This window comes from Coptis chinensis, unplaced genomic scaffold (genome assembly GCF_015680905.1).
Source record: "Coptis chinensis isolate HL-2020 unplaced genomic scaffold, ASM1568090v1 utg1029_pilon_pilon, whole genome shotgun sequence".
Classification (NCBI taxonomy): domain Eukaryota; kingdom Viridiplantae; phylum Streptophyta; class Magnoliopsida; order Ranunculales; family Ranunculaceae; genus Coptis; species Coptis chinensis.
The window spans coordinates 284,457-300,653 of record NW_028238094.1 but is presented as its reverse complement, the minus strand read 5'-3'; the positions used below and the strand labels follow the sequence as shown (position 1 = coordinate 300,653).

At 34.8% G+C, this 16,197-nt stretch overlaps 1 protein-coding gene and 1 long non-coding RNA gene across 2 annotated transcripts; both read right to left on the bottom strand.

Annotated features, from left to right (window-relative positions):
- Positions 1–12,162: 12,162 nt before the first annotated feature.
- Positions 12,163–14,969, bottom strand: LOC147474266 (DNA-directed RNA polymerase subunit beta). Its single transcript, XM_086586442.1, has 2 exons — positions 14,354–14,969; positions 12,163–12,631 (listed from the first exon to the last, which is right to left on the bottom strand). Exons 1-2 carry the CDS (start codon positions 14,922–14,924, stop codon positions 12,417–12,419), a joined length of 786 nt encoding a protein of 261 aa, XP_086442568.1. The 5' UTR covers positions 14,925–14,969; the 3' UTR covers positions 12,163–12,416.
- LOC147474267 (uncharacterized) lies at positions 13,015–14,347 on the bottom strand. Its single transcript, XR_015210045.1, has 2 exons — positions 13,646–14,347; positions 13,015–13,557 (listed from the first exon to the last, which is right to left on the bottom strand). It is a non-coding gene; the product is annotated as an uncharacterized LOC147474267 (long non-coding RNA).
- Positions 14,970–16,197: the final 1,228 nt, after the last annotated feature.

Genomic DNA, 16,197 nt, shown 5'->3' with positions numbered 1-16,197 from the left:
ACGTTAAATACAAATAAAACTACATATTAAATTTTTATATACTTTATTTCAAAAATATGCTAAGAGTACACCTAATATTCAGTTATGGTCTAGTTCCGGTTCTGGTCATGTTTTTCTTGTTTAAATACCCACTCAGTTTCGGTTCTAAATGGTCCAATTATTTTTAGTATCCATTTCTATATGGTTCCTAAAAATAGGAACCATAATCATGACTTTTTATTACTGTTCCAGTTCTCGTTAAACGGGTACCCATTGACACCTTTAATATCAATAATATATATACTATATTGCTGGATATCGATATTTTGCAGCTAGCTTGATCAGTGGAGCATTTAATTGGAAACGATTTTTTGAGACGGCTCAAATGATATCAATCACAATTATTATACTCCTGGAAAAAAACATAGGTTTTTTTTCCAATTACAAGGGTTGCTATCAGGGATGGCTCAAGACAATTAGGAGCCCTAAACAAAATTCGAATAGTCAATGAATACAAGAAATTTTTAGTTGGAGAATGGGAGGGAAATATTGGAGAAAAGTGAGGGAAACAGAGAGGTCTCTTTAGAACTAACTTAATTTCTAGTTTCTAATGTAAAACGTTATTTAACTATTAAAACAGTGAGCTGAAAAACAATTGTGGGACGAAAACAATCATAGGCTGAATTTATTAGGTCCCTTAGACTATGAGCCCCTAAACAGCTGCTTATTTGGCTATAGGGTTGAGCCAACCCTTGTTGCTATAGCCACACTGCCAATAAAGACTGGAGTGCTTTAGAAATCATGTCGGTCATCACGTCACATTTTTAACCATTGAAACATAGCAACCCATGGGAGGAGTTGCTTCGACAGTTTCTCACAATCAGTGATTGATTAAACCGTGAGTTAAAAGAAAAGATTGCAATATTTATTTGGACTCGAGATCAAGTGATCATTAACCGTGTTAACCGTTGATCCGTGAGTGCCTCGAACCTGTGTGTGTGAAAAAAGATACGAGATATTTGTGGTACAGAGATCAATCTCTATACCCGGTTATAGAGGAACCGGCCTCTATTTATTTCTCAAGTTGAGTTCCTTGAATTCCAAAGGTTAGACAATGACATCAATATCGTTAACTAACACCTATAAAGATGTTGGGCTCTACATGTAAGTATCAACAAGGATGGGACTTTCAGCCCATAAAGGCTATGTGTTCTTTTGGAAGGTAAATGGTTTGATCATATTGTCGGAACCAAGGACTTGGACCACAATGGGGCAGCAGAAAAGCCAGATAACAAAGAAACTTATAATTAATAACAGTGAACCCTTTAATTTTTGTAAGTTGGTCCTTTTTCAATAAATAAAACATCAACTGTGCCCATTTTTTTATATTTACTCATTTATTTAGTAACATGTGTTTCTTAGACTGTAAAATTGTTTTTCATACCAGTCTTCGTGTGTAATAAATTTGGAAAAATATTGATCAGCCCACATTAGATGATATCGCACCATACAGGATGTATGGGCACTGAAGATCAGTTCTTTTTATTTACTCGTTTATTTAGTAACATGTGTTTCTTAGACTGTAAAATTGTTTTTTAAGCACCAGTCTTCAAGTGTAATAAATTTCAAGGGTGATATATAGTCATAGGAAACTCTTTTTCTTCACTTTTTTCTTTGTTTAAATTGTTGAATTGCAAATTCTCAATACAGTATATTGGGAATATAACAAAAAAAAAAAAAAAAAAAAAATGAGAAAAATGAAAAGGAAAGAATATTAGAATATGCAATGTTGTTTTCAAATGTTGATTATCATGAGGAGACATCTTCACATAGTTGCACCACATAAATTGGCTTGTCAACTGTTTGATTAATACAATGAGGAATAACTTAAGCGAACAACTCAAGTACTTCTACTAGTCACAACTCACAACTATTACATCTCCCATCTTTATCCAGAATTAAGATAGGATCTTAGAGGCAATTGGGAGAGTATGCATCAGACTAATATGTGCGAAAAAAAACAAGTCTTACATCCGAGTTTCTGTCTAAACAAGAACAATTGATCCCTTGTCCCCTTCCATATAATAATACGCCAATCTTTTTAGAGCTTTGTTACAAGGTCTAACAGTAAATTTGTTGGCTTTTAGGTGAGCTTGTTCTTCATATTCTACAAATGATTGGCCACCCACCAAACTGGGGCAAAACTAAGAGTCCAGCCGTACAGGAAGACTGGACTTTTCTCCGTTTTTTACTTTTTCTCTGGATGACCGACATCGATACATCCGATATATCTCCACCGGATATTAAACCTTTTTTTTCTCGATATATATCAGAATTTTTGATATAACGATATATATCAACCGATATATCCGATATAAATTGTTGACTTTGACCGATATTGTTGATTTTGATCAAATATTGTTGACTTTGACCGATATATTGATGATATTTTCGATATAATCGACGATATTTTTGATATATCGACATACAAAACAAAATTTTGACTAGTTAACAAAAAAAAAGATATCTCCGATATTTCCGATATATCTAATATATATTGGTTTTTGGATACACCGAAATATTCACCGAATTCAATATTTTGGGCCTTGCTATCCACAACATACCTCAATTGCCAATTTATTTAATGTAATTTATATGTGTTTGCAAATGTAACAGTCTTTTACGAGTGTATGCGTATACGTAGCACATACATTGTTTGAAACACATTCAATCTACATTTTCTCGCATCAATGGAGTTGAGAAAACCCAATCAATGAAGTAGCCTAAGTTTGATGTCAAGTTACTTTCTCCAGTTGGATGGTTTGAATAAGTTTAGGCATGCATTGATTTTCATTTTGTACCAACTTGTTTAGATCTCGAGTATAAATGATGCCCAAACTTCTGGCATACCTTGTCTGGAAATTATTATTTCTGGAAAAATATGTCTTCAGTTTAGGGGTGGAAATTGGGCCTAACGATCCTAACTCGGCTCTGACCGACCCGACCCTAAGCTCTATAAAGCCCTCACAATTAAATCCCTCACAGAGTTTAGGGCAGGACCGGGCCGGCCCTAATGCCTTCTAGGACAGGGCAAGGGCTAAGGTTCTGAAATATAGGCCCAATCCTAATTCAGCCCTCATTAGCGACCCTAACCAAGCCCTAATTATAGTTTCACACTTTCATTATAAATACACATACCATAATCATTCAACTCTTTTGTTAAATATTTTTTAATTAAAATAATATTGTCTTTTTAATTTATCACTTACACCCAAAGGATACTTTTCAATAACTTGTCAGATATAACAAAAACTCATTAACTCAACAACTATGAAAAACAATGAAAGCACTATCCTAAAAATTGGTATTGTAAAAGAATAAAATATATATGCGGCCCTAAAGCCTTTAAAAAGGCTTAGGATAGGGTCGAGATTTGAGATTTAGACTCAACTTGTGCCGACCAATCCTATCTGCCGACTTTTAGAGTCGGACGGTCGGACCTTTAATATTTTAATATCTGAAAGGTTTTAAATGTTTAGGACCGGGCTAGCCAGACCGGGCCCATTGCCTACCCCTATTTCAGCTACGATACATTTTCGCCACTTCGAGAGTTCTAAGTTTTGATCAGAAGAAAACAGAAAAAGAACAGCAAACGGCATCAACATCCCTAGTGTTATTATATGCCTACAATGTAAACATACAGCCTTCCGTCTCGCCCTACAGTCCTACACTATTACAGATTTCATGCCTATCGCGTATCAAAAAACCTGTTGAGAAACGATAAATGAAAAAAACGTTACCCATGTAACATGAGCAATGTGATGTTTCTTTAATGTTGCATATGTTTTTCATTGTATGTTTACTTATTGAGTTGTTGTATCAGAGGGCAAAGGAAAGCCATTTGCACTCAATGGGCCATGGTACTTCTTTTTCTTATTAGATGCTGTGTGGGATCCTTATCATGGAAGTGGTCCTAAACAAGTACTCTCTCAAGACTTGTGCTTTTAATCATTTTCTTGCCATACATTCCTCATTTACAACTTTTTGACTTCATCTCCAATATGTGAGAAGCTGTAGGTCCATAATGGACCACTCGATGGAGGGCATGGTTTTGAGGAGCCCATTGCTGTATTTAGTCCAGAAAGCCATAACTACTTGAGTAATACTATACGTACCAAGGACTCCACCAACAAATTACACCAACACATACGTGGATATCCATTTCACTTTTGATTACAATTCTCTTTCATTTTAATTTCAAAAACAAAAAATGACGAAAATATTTTAATTTTGACGAAAAAATGCAATCAAGTTATGATCCCCAAAATGAATTAGTCACATCTTTTCCATTTTTTTTGCCGCTAAACCATCTTTTCCATTCTTCATCTAAGTTTTCTTGCTTCTTTTAGCATCTCAAATCAATTGTTAAAAACTAATTAGTATTTATGTAATTGTTAAATTTAATTGTACAATATTCCATTAGTTGATTTGTGTTTTAGATTAGTGATTTAGTGAGATAGTTTAAACAAATCCAAAGTAACCCAAAAGAAAATATATATACAAGCACACATTGCATAAATGGAGTAGTTTTTTAGCGACTGACGATAGTTTTCTCCTACCATGGATGGATGAATTAGTTTTTTGAAATGATCATTTGCATCTCTCATCACATATCTAATAGACTAATAAGACCAATTTTAAAAAATCTCTTATATAATTAATTATTTTTGTTTTGTTTTAGTTGTGATTTGTGTCTTTTTAATGATAGTCTAATAAAACTTTGTTGGTGTAGAAGAAAAAATAATAATAGTAGTATTTTTTATATAAATAAAATGACAGTAGAATTTGCAGAATTTGGCAAATAAGAGTGAAATGGGTTTTTGGTGTAGTTTGTTAGTGGAGTTGTTGGTACGCATAGTATTACTCATAACTACTTACGCTTAGCCACAAAAGAATCCAACTATTAGTGGAAAGCTTTCAAAGTTTCTGTTCATATATGGCAATTTTTCATTTTTTTTATGGTAACAAAATGCATCTTCTCTAACTATAATAAGGTAAGTTCAAGTACTAAAATCATAAGAGAGTTAATATATTTGGCCCACGATTTGATACTTCAGGAATTCTGCTGTTTGAATGTACCATCAGCTATTTTCAAGCTTCTCTAGGTTTACAAACTAGTCCAAGACTTCAAGTAATTCATTGAAACAGTGAACACATAATAAGCCCATTATCCATATATCATAGTCTAGGTTTACAACGTATTCCTAGAGTTAAGATGGAACCAATGCATTTTCAAAGAGTCAAGTGTTTATTATCTTATTTTTGTTAAAAAAATGGATTTGCACAAATCATTGATATATGAATTAGTAATTTGTCTCCAAAGTTATCTCAGATGAAATAGGTTTCATTTGAAATAGTACGAAAAAAAAAAAAATCCGAAAAGATGCATTGGTTCGAAACAGTATATTATGCCGAAAAAGTGCGGCTTTTCGAAATAGTCACCGGTTCAAAATAATGTTTTATGCCGAAAATGTGTGACTTTTCGAAATAAGCACTGGTTTGAAACAGTGTTTTATGTCGAAATGGTGCATCTTTTCGAAACATATGACTTTTCAAAGAGGTGTCTAATTTTTTCAAAGAGTAAGTTGTTTCGAAAAGGACCTTTTCACCTATAAATAGTAAATGAATTTGGAGAGAAAGACATACCAGATCACACATTTTCTGATTTTTCTCTTCTCCCTCTGTTCTTAGTCAAATACTATGTTGTGTTCGCTAATTCTGTAGAATTGAAATGCTAGCTTTCTATAAAAGGAAATTCGTTATATCTTGGGAGACAATTTCCCATCAACCTTCAAGCACTATGAGGGAGAAAATCTGTCTTAAGGACATATTATTTCTACACTAGGCTCGGATTTAACAAAGAAATACAAAATACTTACAAGACAAAAAGGTTTGTACTGTTTGATGATTGGTAAAGAGTAAGTATATTTAAGTTGTATATTCCTAAAAACTTAAGAAAGATTTATTGCCTTGAATTAATTTTGGTTATACTTATTGTTAATGCACTAACAATCTTGAAGTGTTTTGTTCAAGTTTCGTTGAGAAGCGGCGGTCAAAAGATTGATATGTGGCAGAAACATTTTCTTGCCATAGTTCATCACTATGATCTTTCCATACGATGGGACAGGTATGTATTTTCTAGTTAATTACACACTCATAAATTATATTTTGGCAGTTATTTAGTAGTGAACGCTAAGGTGACCTTCAAAATTCCTTCAATCCGTTTAAAGAGATGTGAAAGAAGGGAATGGCGGTTCACATACTAATTGAATGGAAAGTCGATTTGCGTCAATGAAGTGCTTGAAGCACACTAGTTTGTGTCCAATTTGATGGACGTCCTGTAACTTAAATAACCACCATGGTCTTTGTAATGGTCTTGGTGCCATATGGTTTAGGTTTAAACAAAGATGGTTCATTGAACATGGGTGGAATTAAAGTGAACTTGACGAAAAGGTGCGGCAATTTGAAAAGGCAAACACTTGAAAGCGGAACCAAGATATTTCAAACAAGACACCGGCCTGTTGTTAAGATAAGGTTCAAAACTTGGAGTTTTTGTGACTCTTTGTGAACATAACCAATAACCAACAAAAGTACTAAATGGTTGACTATTTAGTATTGTGAATGTCAACATACTTGTAAGCAAATTGAGGTCTTAAAAGTATTTAGACACTATATGAATGATATGTGACATTCTTTAACAAGACGCCTCACTTGAAAAATATATATCTAAATGGTTTTCCAATTTATTGACTTTGTCATGAGAAATTGAAAAAATGTGGAGGATTATGTATCTCCTTGAATTAATCAATTTAAAATTAGAAATTTGTTGAAGCATTACTCAAAAGACATCAAATGTGGTGTTTTACTTTAGGGGAGATGCATAAATTTCAAGAAAATCCTCATAGCAAACATGCATAGCAAGGTCCACTATGGAATCAGAATTCATAGGGACAAAGCTGGAGAAGAAACATAGTGGCTTCGAAATTTCTTAGAGGATATTCCAAACTTGACTAAACCTGTGTCAGCAGTGTGTATACACTGTGACAGCCAATCTGCTATTGGTAGAGTACAAAGTAGCATGTATAATGGGAAGTCTTGACACATCCTTCGTAGACATAACACTGTTAGACAATTGCTCTCAAATGGAGTTATCTCAATCGACTATGTAATGTCAAAAGATAACATTACGGATCCACTTACAAAAGGTTTAACAAGAGAGCAAGTGAAAAGATTATCAAGAGGAATGAGCTTAAAGCCTTTGAGATAATCAACCAAGAGTCCTCATAATGGAAAAACCAACCTAGTTGATTGGAGATCCCAAGATCTAGGTTCAATAAGCCAACTGAATTATATAAGACACTGAGCATTGAAGAGCATTGAAGAGTAATAATATACTCTAACCCATTCCTATATAAGACAATGCATATCTATCGCGAGACCCAGGATAAGTCAAGCTTTTAATGATTTTGATGTGAAATAAACGTGGTTTAGAAGAAGGGAGATCTTCAAAAAGGATGATTGATTTAAGGAGGAAAAAGATTGAATAGAAGAATTATAGAAGTTGAGGGAGAAAAGTATATTAGGTTTTGGAGATTTGATAGTTTGATAATTGATAATTGAATGAATGAACTAAACTACAATGACCTCTTTATATAGATAAGTCATATTTGATTAATAAGGAACCTAAACTTCTAAAGCTAATTAAACTCTAAATAGAAAATACTAAATATTCCAAATTCTTAATAAGTAATTATTCTAAATTAAAAACAATAATATTAGCAACTAAAATATTGTATCCTATGCTTGATGTCCTGCATCAGATTTACTATATCTTGGAAAATTATGTTATCTAAGTGGAGTATTACAGGATATTTTATAGAAATCACCTATGTTAGTGCGAAGTGGGGCCGCTTCTATGAGAATTTTAAAAGCAAATATCTCAGAAGCACTATCTGAAACCAAGAAGTGTTCAAGGCCAAAATGAACACAAATATGAGAACCAACAGTATTCTAGAAGGTATTGTGTGAAGATGATTGTCTAAATTTATACAAACGGCTGACAGTTCATTGACATTAATTGAAGTCTACTGATTATCCAATTAAATCCGATCGTCTTTCACTAAGACAAGTTCAAGGCTTCCCATGCTACTTGACCTGATGTAGTATCTTTTCATTGTAAAAATAACGAAATCCGATGTTTATGATAGAAGAAGCCAAATCTTCATTCATGTGTGGGATTGTTAGAAAAATGGTTTTGCACAAATCCATTGAGAATTTGAGATATGAATGAGTAATTTGTCTCCCAAGTTACCCCACTTAAGAAGAAATGGGTTTCACTTGAAAACAAGATTTAAGAGAGAAAAAAAAACCTTTTCGAAAAAAGAGGGTGCACTCAAAAAAGCGATTGCATTATGTCGAAAAAAATGCGACCTTCAAAAATAGGCACCGGTTGAAAGGTGTTTTATGAAAAAATATGCAACCTTCAAAAAAGGTGTTTTTTATGCCGAAATGGTACATCCTTTCGAAACATGTGACTTTTCAAGAGGTGCCTAACTTTTTCAAAAAGTCACTTCTCACCTATAAATAGTGGGTTAATTTGGAGATAAAGACATATCATATCACACATTTTCTGATCTTTATCTTCTCCCTCTGTTCTTAATCAAATACTATGTTGTATTCGCTGATTCTGTAAAATTGAAGTGCTAGCTTTTATAAAAGGAAAATATGTTCTATCTTGGGAGATAGTTTCCCATCAACTTTCAAACACCATGAGGGGGAAAATCTGTTTTAAAGACATAGTATTTCTACACTAGGCTTGAATTTAACAAAAAACTACAAGACACTTACAAGACAAAAAGATTTGTACTGTCTGGAGATTAGTAAAGACTAAAGAGTAAGTATATTTAAATTATATATTCCTAACATTTTCTTAATAAGAATTTAAATCTATATAACAAATTATAAAAGTGTAGGGCCCACAGGGGCTCCCATCTAATAGCCCAAACAACCTTCTCAAGTTTTCATGTTGCTTATGACATGAATTAACATAAGAGAGTTAATGTAGGGCGGCTCTTTGGTGGTATGTCACTTTATTAATGTAAATAAGCCCATAATATCATCTATTTTCTTTAAGTCACACCAATAAAATAATAGTTAACAAAGGCTGCATAAACTAGAAACTCTAACCATTTCCGTTGGGTTTTTAATATATGGTCACTTTACACCATTTGGGTTGTTACAACGTCGATAAGGCTGTCAATGGGATCGGTTTGGGTCGGGTTCTGCAAAATCCAAATCCAAACCGATAAAAAAATTGAAAACCCAAAACCGAACCGAACCGATAATATTATATTTCACCTAAAACCAAACCGAACCGATAAAATATATTATAACCCGAAACCGACCCGAAAACTATAAAATCAATTAAATCCTAAATTAAATCAATTAATTTCAGCCACACGTACAATTGATAAACATATACAATAAATATTACTAAAATGTTATCTTATCGATTCAGGTTCATATCGGTTCAGTGGAAGACAAACCGAAACCAAACCAATATTTTATCGGTTCAGTTCGATTTCGGGTCAATAGAGGGCAAACAAAATTATTAAAACCCAAACCAATTTTTATCGGTTTGGTTCAGATCGGTTATCGGGTTATCGAAACCCATTGACAACCCTAAACGTCGGCCCCTAAACACTTTTTTATTGAACTCTCTAACCGTTTGGTCTGAGATTTTTACAACTATGTGGTACGACATGGGTAGTACTATGTCTTATAAGTTATTAGTATTTGCCAGTGTCATACGTCACAGTTGTAAAAAGCCCATCCCAAGTCCGCCAACTTAAAAACTCAACAGCCCAAATAGCTCGGACATAAAAAGGCCAGACCAAATGGTTAGAGTGTCCAATCACAAAGTGTTTAAGGGTCTGACGTTGCATCCAAATGGTGTAAATAGGTCAGACATATAAAGTTCAGCCCAAATTATTAGAGTGTCCAGTCTGTGCAGCTTTTGTTGACCACTACTTTATTGGTGTGACTTAAAAAAGAAAAAAGACGATCCTATGAGCCAATTTGAGTTTACTAAAACAACATACCACCAAAGAGCCCTAGATTCCGCCGTATCACAAACAGTCTTGAGAACTTGAAAAGTTATTTGAGTTGTAGGATGGGAGGCCCTGCAGACCCTATACTTTCCTAATTTGTTATATAGATAACATTAAACATTCATAGTAGATGGTACTATGTCCTATATAAAAATCATTTTTCCAAAAAAAAAAAAACATAATTGTTCATTGTTGGTACTGCAATTTCTAGGCCGTACTTCGGAAAAGTCTCTAAGAACATTCCCAATGCAAGTCAGTGTTTTTCACTTCCACGTAGGCTCAATTTTCCCTCTTTGCTACCATTTTGGTGAAAAACAAAGTGATGGTACCCAATACAGATGTGACTTTGAATCTCGAACGAGATGTTTGATTCCGTCTAAATATAAAAATCGAAAAAGCGCACCGAACAGAATGAAACATCCCGTCTGAAGTTAAAAAAAAAACCGAAAAAACACGCGAGACGGAATGAAATATTCCGAAAAAAAAAACACACACGAGACGGAATAAAACATTATGTCCGAAGCTCACAACTCAGTGAAAATCTCAATAGGAAATGTTATCCTCGTTGTGACTTAGTTATAAGTCACCAACTTTGTCACCCTTGCATTGGGCAAGAATTTTTGGTATTCAAATGTGAAAACTCTCAATTTCTCTTTATAGTGACTTATATTGAGAATGCTCTAACTAAAAAGAGTGATGGAGGCCAGTAGTTAGTAATGTACTATGCATGTTCAACCAGCAGGGTATTTCCTAATTATTAAACCAACATCCACAAATGTTGGGACACCACGGTAGCGAAGCAAGCCCAATGGACTTTGGATTCAACTTCCACTACCGTACTAAACTCTCGTAGCAACCTGGATCCAATCAACGCACTATACAAGCCGGTGAACCACATTCACGCCACGGCGGGAAATTAAAATGGGTGCTAATATTCTCACCGTAGCTCCTCTATAAACTCACCCTTATAATTTGAAATTGGCCATTATACCCTTTGTACCCCCTTTCTAACTACTACCATCATCTCTATTTTCTGATTTTAACTCAAAGACAACTTAGAGCCTCCAATACAATTTCGATCGAACTAAATTGTTTTTTTTTAGGTATAAAACTAGAGCCTATTGGTTAATGAAAAGTGGTGGGTAAAAGCTGTAAATATATATAATTTCCATAAACTTATAAGTTTTTGGCATGAATTAGTTTGAGCCCAAGAACTTGAAAAGCTATGTGTTCTCTCCAACTGAATTGGCACATTTCCGTCAACGTATTGATACACTTATAAGTAATGTACATGTTTTGAGGGAAAAATTATCAGTGACTTAATGACTTTAGTTTGGTATCATACTACTCTTATTCCAGTTTTCCTTCGTTACCTCCCCAGTTGTGTTTCTTTCTAGTTACACTAATCTTGTTTTTGAGTTTCACATTTTACATCAACTATGAATCCATGTTGGAGAGCTTAATGGGTCAGTCAACTTAAACTAGCACTGATGGTCTCACCTCTACTTTGTTATTTGTCGTACACTGGTTATCAAGAAGCGACAGATGACAAATACCATTTCGTATTCCATTGCCAGAGAAAGAAGCATTTCACAGGGCTGGAGAATCACCTTGGGATGTTGGAGTTGTTCTAGACTTCTAGTTGTTCATGATTTCATACCAATAATACTTCCATGAGCTATGGTTTCCTATGTTTAGCAGATGAGTGTCATCTGTAGACTATAGTTGCATATTTGAGGAAGGTCTTGTAGTTTGTATATTGTAAGCTAGTTCGTTACTTAAGAAAGCTTTCCTCATGTGACTGTAAATTGGAGAACATAGAGACACAGCGTTATTTTGCATCCCTTTCTGTATTGTTCAGCAGTTGCGCATAACTTAGTCAATCATGTCAAGTAAGTTTACTGCCAGCGTATGGTACTCTTTCTATCTTAGCTTTCCAGCTACAATAGGGGTTAACTACACAGACTAGAGTTTCAATCACGCTAGAGTATGGCTGAATAGCAGAAAGACTAGATTCGCAAAACAAGTGACGATACCATCCATATGCCTAAAATTTCATTCTAAATCGAAGTGTAAGGATAAAAGATCAATACAATAAACATTAATTGCTCCCACTATGAATTGCAGCAAAAAAAACAAAACAATTGCAAAACAGTATGCTGTGTGCAAATTCTAGATCTTCCAAAATTTGGGTGGAAATGTGTTACAAACCCAATCCATTCTCACCTCAGGACATTGTCAGGTTTAACACTAGGAAACATTAACAATCTACTCTGGTGACAAACCCATGCCAGAAAACTTCAAAACAGCAAGGTAAAACCCAGGCTCGTCTATGAACTTAGTTACCTCAAAAGAATGGTCAGACGCAACCTTCTCTAAAGTCAATTTATGAGGCAAGTCAGAGACTACCACATCAGGAAATTCTTTTCGTTGTTGCTCAACAACTTCCCTTCCTTGTGGAAAGCTGATAACAAGTCTTGCACCTATCCAAGAGAGAATTGGAACCTTAAAGCAGTGTAGGAGGGAAGAGTGAATGATGCCAGACAAGGTTTAAAGAAAATGTGAACTCAATTTATATTTAACCAAGTATTCAAGAGCTTAAAGTTGTGCTCAATTAGTATCCCTGCCCCCTAAGAAACTGATGGCTGTTGGATCTACTATTTATCAGAAAGTAATGGAAACAATGAGTACCATCGCTGATTTAGAAACTAATCAATTCAAACGAAGGGCATGGTTAAGAAAGGAAATATAATGATAATATTCCATTCAATCCAAAGTGGACACTAAATAAGCATGCATATAAGATATTGACAATACTAAAAAATGCGATTGTAAGACGTAATAAAAGACTAAAAAGAAAGATAAGTTCAACACGAATGCATTCAAATTTGACCCATTACGGCATTGCTTGCTACACTATGCTAATCCAGTGAGCAGAGCGAACCGTTTTGGGCCAAGGGAGTGGGGGTTCCAATATGTGTCTACTTTCACTCTTCTCTCCGTCAACAAATCCCTCTCTTCTCCTGCTCATTGTTTCTCCAAAATCAGTTCTCCACTCTTCTCACATCCATCCAACTTCTCTACCTGTATTCATCTCCAAACTCTCCCCACTCTTCTCACTCAAATTTTATTGACCTTTTTCTTTGTCATTTGAAGAAAAGGAACTTTAAAAACAATTGTAGGAAGAGGAGAGGCTATTGGATCTGGTGCAGATTGTAAATAGAGTTAACATTGAGAAGCAGCAAACCTAGCCTGCTGTTCCCCGTAGGTCAGATTGCTCGATATTTCAATTGCCTCGCAAATATGCTTAATCTGCTGGTGTTGATGCTCCGCTTTTCCCGAATACCTTGCAGCTGAGGTCTCTCTCTCTCTTTTCCAGTCAATATCAGCATCATTTTATTCCAAATATCTTAATGCAGATTTTGTTAAGCCTATTAGGAAACTTAGCTGTTTATAAGCTAAAGCATTAACATGCTGTGAGCGTAATATAATCTAACCTTTTTTATGAAGACAAAGCAATAACATGCCGTGATGGCATCAGACGAGCAGATAATGCATGACGGACTGCAACGGAGTGCCTTGGTACGTGAGTATGAGGTATAGATGCTTTCTGCTAGGAGGGATTGGCTTGGCCATGAGTTTGAGCTATAGTTGCTTGCTGCTACATATACACTTGTTGTCCAAAATTGTGTTGGAGAACCTCTTTGGGTTCACACCTACTAGGCCTACAAGATGCAGATCCTTGGCATGGGGAAGGCTATGCACCAACTGGTGTGTGTAGTCAAGCAGTTATGGCACATGGGAGATGCTTGTGAAGATAGTTATGTGTAGACGTTAGGTCCTTGTTTTTTCAGACAGCACAGCACCATTCGTTGTAATAGGTGTTAGTGTATTAAACATGCCACCAATATATTCGGAAAGCATGCCGTGTGAATTGCAAAATTTTGCAAAGGCCATTGGAGTGAACAGTGACTTTGTGTGTCCCTAGCATTGTAGCCATTGTTAACTTGTTTTACATCCTCAGTCTTACGTTGTTTCCAACCTGGTATTACATAAAAGTTCGACATGAACGATACCAACTCGCAATCTCATCTTACGAGTGTGTTTCTTATGCACATCTAATACTCATACTCACCAATCTAATAAAACGTCAAAATGAGTACTAGCATTTTGATTTAATCATAAACTTAAGTAAAATTCAATACCTGGTGAGCAGAGGTGCGCAAAGACTGAGAATATCTGACCAAGCTCAAAAGGCAATGCAGGCAAATAACAAAGAAACACGACATCGAATGGTGCCCATTTATCAGGAACATAAACCAACTCACCTTGCCAACATTTAACCTTATCATGTTTCTCTTTAATTCCAGCAAGTACAAATAAAGAATCATGAACCACAAGAACAACTTCACACAACGAAGAACAAGACTCGACCAATTTATCCACAAAGTCTTCACTAGGAATTGAAAGTAAAACCCTGCAACTTTTACCAATTTGGGCCTCGGAAATGATTAAATTGGCCTTTTCAGGTGTATTTAGGTGGTCAGTTTCGAGAAAGGACCAATCTTTTTCGAATAAGTCTTGGAAATTAACAACGGAAACTGGTCCTTCGGGTTCTGTTTTTGATTGTGAAGAAGTGCAGTGAGATGGAAATGAGGATGAGAGTTTTTTGTGATGTAGTTGGGGAATTTGGAAGTGTTTAGGAGATTGGTCAAGTATGGATGAGGAGATTGGTGGAAGGAGGAGGAGAGGTGTTGGGAAGAAGAGGGAGTTCATGTTTTTACTTGTTTTTTGTCCGTACGAACTACTAAGTTACGAACTCATAAGTTAAGTTATTAGGTCTGTTAAAGGAGAGGCCCATTCAACTTGGGCTGTCTAAAATGGTTTTCGACTCTTCGTCTGCATTCCTCGATATCACTTGCTATCTGTATTGCATGGGTGTTTTTTCGGGACGGAGTGTAACATTTCTCTGATTGTATGATTTTTTGAATTCTAGTTATAATCTAAAATATAATATAAAAATATTTGGAGTTGAATAGATCTGAGAATTAGAAATTATTTTTGCTTAATTATAATTTCCGGATGAGAGTTTTTGGTAAATTGTTTAAAAAGGAAGGACACCGATTAGAATAATTAAGGAGGTGGTTCTAAAATCATAAAATAGAGATATTACAAATACATGCAGGCAAGAAGAGCTTTAAAAATATATGGGTAGTGATTTGGAGATTTGGAGATACAGATGCAGACCTATTTGGATGAGGAGTCATTGGAGAGATGTTTTATGGGGATAGAGAACCATTAGACACAGTTTTAGGTTGGGTTTGAAGAGATTAGGATTTAGTATAAATAGAATATAAATATTTATTAATTTCGATAGGGTTTTCATCTAGTTGTTATTTAATTATGTAGTAAAGTGAGTTTTATTATACTATTATCTTATTGAGTGAATTGTTATAAGATTAATGCTACCCTCAATCTTAGTTTACATCAAAGTGGTATTTTGATCTAACTTTTTTAAAGAAAATGAGGGCTTCAACAGTGAATTCATCACGCCATTAATTTTTTTTTCCAATTTTGCCCTTTTCCAAACACGAATATTATAGCTCATGCCATTTGTTTGTTTTACATTTTTATTGTCTTTTGTAGGGGTAAAATGGTAGTTTCACATCTATAAATTAATGAAAATCTAACTTTTTTTAAAGAAAACGAGGGTTTCAACAGTGAATTCATCACACCATTAATTTTTTTTTTCCAATTTTGCCCCTTTCCAAACACGAATATTATAGCTCATGCCATTTGTTTGTTTTATTTTTTATTTTGTCTTTTGTAGGGGTAAAATGGTAGTTTCACGTCCAAAAATTAATGAAAAATAAAATAAAATCAGAGATCGTTAACGTGGCGGAAACACGTACAAAGAGACTAGCAAAAAAATAAAAAATCTCTGATTCTGTTCATCGACTCATCATTATTGTTCATCTGATACCGTTTACGCACTGTTACTGTTCACTGTGCGAGCCTGATCCTTTCAGAGTAAATATCATCACGTGTA